Source organism: Coenobita brevimanus, chromosome 81 (assembly GCF_032717465.1).
Source record: "Coenobita brevimanus isolate Jiangsu-jjx chromosome 81, ASM3271746v2, whole genome shotgun sequence".
In the NCBI taxonomy this organism is placed as follows: Eukaryota; Metazoa; Arthropoda; class Malacostraca; order Decapoda; family Coenobitidae; genus Coenobita; species Coenobita brevimanus.
Genome location: NC_137034.1, coordinates 5,270,368 through 5,276,367, shown reverse-complemented (window position 1 = coordinate 5,276,367; position 6,000 = coordinate 5,270,368). Strand labels below are relative to the sequence as shown.

The 6,000-nt window shown below is 39.2% G+C and overlaps 1 protein-coding gene across 1 annotated transcript in view; it reads right to left on the bottom strand.

Annotated features, from left to right (window-relative positions):
* Window positions 1–6,000, bottom strand: part of Cbp53E (Calbindin 53E) — a 269,482-nt gene that overhangs the window by 18,796 nt on the left and 244,686 nt on the right. The window contains exons 8-9 of the mRNA XM_080279909.1: window positions 1,742–1,825; window positions 802–857 (exon numbers count right to left, since the gene is read on the bottom strand). Coding sequence (XP_080136035.1) covers window positions 802–857; window positions 1,742–1,825 — 140 coding nt within the window. The remainder of the gene's footprint in view (window positions 1–801; window positions 858–1,741; window positions 1,826–6,000) is intronic.

The following is a 6,000-nucleotide window of genomic DNA, read 5'->3' as shown; positions in this document are numbered from 1 at the left end:
CACCACATCACACCGCACCACATCACACCACACCATACCACACCACACCACACCAGTATTTCCCCCCTCCCGTGATTGATGTGCGCTGGCTCATGATTGGTTTGGTCAGTGTGCAGTAATATCAGTTTGTTGGTCCATCAGATGAGTGGATGGTGGGTTTAGTAACTGCTCTGATCGCTAGTATAATCTGATTGCATCCCTCTCGCCCGGGGGGGAGGGGTAAAGAAACTAATGATCAGGGAAAGGGCTGCCTAATCAGTGTCCAGAATTTTATGCATGAGACAAAGAGATACAAAGACAGTCAGAGAATCAAGCAGTCAGGACAGAGAGAGTTAGAGACAGAGTCGGGGCAGAGACAGAGTCGGGACAGAGCTAGAGTCGGGACATAGACAGAGTCGGGGCAGAGGTACGAGTAGAGTCGGGGGAGAGGTAGAGTCGGGACAGAGACAGAGTCGGGGCAGAGCTAGAGTCAGGACAGAGCTAGAGTCGGGACATAGACAGAGGCGGGGCAGAGGTAGAGGCGTGGCAGAGGTAGAGGCGGGGCAGAGGTAGAGGCGGGGCAGAGACAGAGTCGGGGCAGAGACAGAGTCGGGGTCATAGTAGAACAGTATCATCTTTAGAACACTCATCTGCATAACAATCAACCGTAGAACACAAATAGTAGAACAGGGTAGAGCAGCACTGATATCTAGACTATGAGATATTGGTGAAGGGGTAGTGTTGGTGGGGGGTAGAGTTGAGCACAGGCAGTCAGTGTGTTCTTGTTGTACTTGTACCATGATGAACAACGTGAACACTTACTTTGCCATCTCCGAGAGCTGAAGTTTGCCATCTTTGTTTGCATCGAAGACTTGAAGCTGAAAAATCAATGAATCAATCAATAAATCAATCAATCAATCAATAAAGAGATAAAAGTGACTGTAATAAGCTCACGTGGATATATATATATATATATATATATATATATATATATATATATATATATATATATATATATATATATATATATATATATATATATATATATAAAGATATTTTAATAGTAAATCAGTGAGCTTTGATGTGAGGTAGGAATGAGTCTCCTTGGTTACTAGTCAAATCGAGTAGATGGGTAGATAGATAGATAGACCGGCTCCTTGTCAGCGCCACTGGATAGGAGAAATAGCTGCATAAGGACAAAAAACTGGGCCAAGTTAAGGTGAAAGGACTAGAGGCAAACTGAGGGTGAGTGAGGGAGAGGTGAGTAATGTTAGGTATGTGTCATCGTGTGTGTGTGTGTGTGTGTGTGTGTGTGTGTGTGTGTGTGTGTGTGTGTGTGTGTGTGTGTGTGTGTGTGTGTGTGTGTGTGTGTGTGACAGGGCTGTAGGTGTGATGCTGTCAGAGAGTGAGGGATGTGTGTGTGTGTGTGTGTGTGTGTGTGTGTGTGTGTGTGTGTGTGTGTGTGTGTGTGTGTGTGCCAGTGTATTTCATAAACGCTAGTAAAGGAAAGTACACAGGAAAATACGATGATATATGAAAAATGCGACACTGAACGAGTAAACCTGAAAAATACATGAAATAAACAACGATAAAGGAGAATAAACGAAGGTAAATGATATACTTTGGCTGCTCAGTAGACGATACGGAAAATACATGAGAGAATACGATGATATATGAAAAAAAAAGCTAATCTGAACGTAAAAAATTGAAAAATAAACAGGAATAAACGATGATAAATGAAAATAAATACTAAATGACTTACCATAGTGTCTGTGTACTCAATAAGTTTATCTTCTGAGACATCCTGGTCCTTCTTCGCCTCCTTCAGTAAATCTCGAAGGAAGTTCTGTTGGTGGAGGGATGTGGTGTTAGTGGGGGTAATGATGTAGAGGGGAGAAGTAGAGAGAGAGGAAGGGTTAGAGGTGGAGAGAGGGGGAGAGGTGTAGAAGGCAGGAGGAAGGTGCTAGAGAGTGGTGGTGGAGAGGTGGAGAGGAAACAGAGGTGAAGGGGGAGAGATGGAGAAAGAAGATGAGTTAGAGGTAGATTAACAGGAGGACTGTGATGGAGGGGAGAGAGATATGGAGAGGGAAGGTGGAGGAGAGGGGGAGAGTTGGAGAAAGGAGAGTTAGAGGTAGAGGTGCAGCAAGGTAGTGGTGGAGAGAGAGAGAGAGAGAGAGAGAGAGAGAGAGAGAGAGAGAGAGAGAGAGAGAGAAGTGGAGGAGGGGGGGGAGAGATGGAGAAAGAAGGAGGGAAAAGTTAGAAGTGGAGGTAAAGTTTGAGGAGAAGGAAGTTAATTAGTTTTTGTTAGATTGAGGTGCAAGTGGAGGAGTTAGAGGTGAAGAAAGAAGAGGCAGAGGTGGAGGAAGAAGAGGCAGAGGTGGAGGAGGAAGAGTTAGAGGTGGAGGAAGAAGAGGCAGAGGTGGAGGAAGAAGAGGCAGAGGTGGAGGAAGAAGAGGCAGAGGTGGAGCAAGAAGAGGCAGAGGTGGAGGAAGAAAAGTTAGAGGTGGAGGAAGAAGAGGTAGAGGTGGAGGAAGAAGAGGTAGAGGTGGAGGAAGAAGTTTGGGCAAAGGAAAGAAAAAGTGGAGAGACATTGCGGCGAAGAGAAGAGTATCTGATGTGGAAGAGATAGAGTCATATCCTAAGTGACTGAGGATTTCTGAACACCTCTTCCTTAGCGATTTTTTATGTACATAACACCGTAATATCCTCTTGTATGTTATTAATGTAAAATACGTCGATATTAAAATGACATAAATAACATGGACGAAATGTTAAGGTATTATAAGGTTAATAAATCGCTACGGAGAAGGTCTTACGAAGCCTGCATAAGAATAGAACTCAAGGGAAATATTCTAGAAAAGTTAGAAGGGATTCTAGCACCTCTCCTTAAGTGATTATTTGCCTGTATCGCTGTAATATTGTATTCCTGTATTTCTCCTTAATATGGACATAGTTTGTACAGTAAAATAAAAGAATATGTTAACTAAGCAGATAACAATATTCTAGTAAGGTTGAGGTGGTAGAGAGACTCCTGAGTTAACTAGAATACAACCCTGGCTTTACTGGTAATACCTACTGTACTGTATAGAGTTAATTATGAAATACACCACAAGCTTAAACTTATCTTAAAGTAAAGGAACAGTTTAGAAATTTAATTTAGTAGTCTTGAAAAGATTGTATATATATTCGTCCAATTGTAAGAGGGAAGATAATTCAAGAACTTAAATATTATATATGCGGATATATTATGTATTTTAGTTTATTCTCTGAAAATAGTTATATGAAAAATTACACCGAGTTTATATATTTACACTCCAGTGGTGTCCCTCTGAATGCTTTACTGGGTGTATAATACACAAGTTTCACACACAGAAGCATCGCATCACAGCATGTTGGATACAGCCATGATCAGGTGTGCCATTACCTGTTGCCCTCATCATGCAGTACAGGTTAATTGAGACTCACACACCAATGATCACCTGTCAGAACGTAGACTGTGATTTCCATGAAGCACAACAGACATGCCAAGTTTGTGCACGCCCTTTCTTCGTTCATCCTAAAAAAAGACTAACCTGACCATTACCTAATTTAACCTAACCTAACCTAACTGTGAAACGATGTAACTGTGACCTAACCTGACCTATGACCTTTCTTAACCTGACTGGTGGGCACTAGAGAAAGCAATGTCAAACCTATACTCCGCCAAAACACACACACACACACACACACACACACACACACACACACACACACACACACACACACACACAAGCGCTCACGGCCTCCAAATTTACACAAATATTGCTCTTTGCTGTCTTAAAAGTTTTACCGGAGAGAAGATGGTGTTTTTTTTCCCCCTTGCTTCGTGGAAAATAATCTTGTTTTATATTACACGCAAAATCAATGAAAAAAATAGCGAAATAAAAATAATAATAGGGCTTTGATATTAGCTTACCGAAGGGAGTAAAGGAGGTAAAATAAAGCCACAGTCACTGTTCTGTCCAAGTCCCTATTTATACTCAAGGGTAAATATTGACAAGGGGGACACGGACTCTGCCTATCAGTCTTATTCGGCCTCAGAATCGATCTCGGGTCCCTCTACTTCCTCCCTGAATGTCCCAACCACTACCCTACTCTAACCTAACCACAAAACTGACCTTACTAGAACAGGTTATAAAGTAAATAGTCGCTTGCATTACGTGATAAAAAGGAATATTGATGCAGCAGAGAGATATATAACTTTCTCTCTCTCTCTCTCTCTCTCTCAATGTTTCTCTTTATCTCTTTTTTCCTGTATATTTTTTCTTTTTCTCTTTATTTTTTCTGTTAATCTCTCTCTCTCTCTTTCTTTTTTTCTCTTTCTCACAAGTTCTGTTTTTCACTTTTCCTTTTTTTTCTGGTTCTCCCCCCCCCTCTCTCTCTCTCTCTCTCTCTCTCTCTCTCTCTCTCTCTCTCTTTTCCTCTTTCTCACAAATTCTGTTTTTCTCTTTTCCTTTTTTTTCTTCTGGTTCTCTCTCTCTCTCTCTCTCTCTCTCTCTCTCTCTCTCTCTCTCTCTCTCTCATTACCGCTTTAAATACGTAACGTGATCACCAGCGTAATTAGATTTTTTTTTTCCCTTTTTTCAGTTTTTGAGGGAGAGATGTTGGGCTTTGTGCGTGGAAATGAGGGGAATTTTGGGAGCTTATCTGACACACACACACACACACACACACACACACACACACACACACACAGATACATGGATACATACAGATACACACATACATGACTACACATACATACACACACACACATATATATACTGTACATACATATATAGATACGTGGATACATACAGATATACATACATACATGAACACACACACACACACACACACACACACATACATGGATACACGCACATATACATACATACATACACTTTACATACTTACATATATACATGCATACATACATACATGACTAAACACACACACACACACACACACACACACACACACACACACACACACACACACACACACACACACACACACACACACGTGGGTACATTTCAGTGCCTCATCAACATATTAAAAAGCAAACTACACTCATCAAAACGCACACATCATTTTTAATTCACACAGTCATGCAATATACCCGAAACTTCCAAAAATATATAAGAAAAAGTACCCATAGTTTTTTTTCACCTATTTCGAGTATGAGAAAAATTTTGAGTCTAAAATATTGTACCTGTTGTTCTTTGCCTTGCGAGGAAAATTAATCTACTTTGCCAATATCGTAGTTAATTTAAGAATATATATTACGTGTAGCTTTAGGGATGATTTTGAGGGTAATTCTTCACTACTTTGACTTTATTATTATTATTATTATTATTATTATTATACTATTGCTGCCTCTGAAAATTAAAACTTATATAATGTGTGTGGCATTAGTGATGATTTTGAGTTTTTTTTCCACCACAATGACATTATTATTATTATTATCATTATTATTATTATTATTATTATTATTATTTAATTCCTGCCGCCTATGGACACTTCATATAACCTGTGGAAAAGATAAAACGCTTCTCAAACGTTAAATTCTGGTTACAACAAGAAAAAGACAAAAAAGGAAATTATTTGGGTGATGGTGTGTGATAAAACTTTACCTTGTCATATGAAGCTGTTCAAAGCTACATTAATATCCCTTGAAATAAAGAAAAAATGCTTTGTTTATCAGTCGTACCCCATGAAATAAAGAAAAAATGCTTTGTTTATCAGTCCTGTGAAATAAAGAAAAAATGCTTTGTTTATCTCGTGAAATAAAGAAAAATGCTTTGTTTATCTCATGAAATAAAGAAATAATGCTTTGTTTATCAGTCGTATCCCACGAAATAAAGAAAAAATGCTTTGTTTATTATTTGTATCTCATGAAATAAAGAAATAATGTTTTGTTTATCAGTGGTATCCCATGAAATAAAGAAATAATGTTTTGTTTATCAGTGGTATCCCATGAAATAAAGAAATAATGCTTTG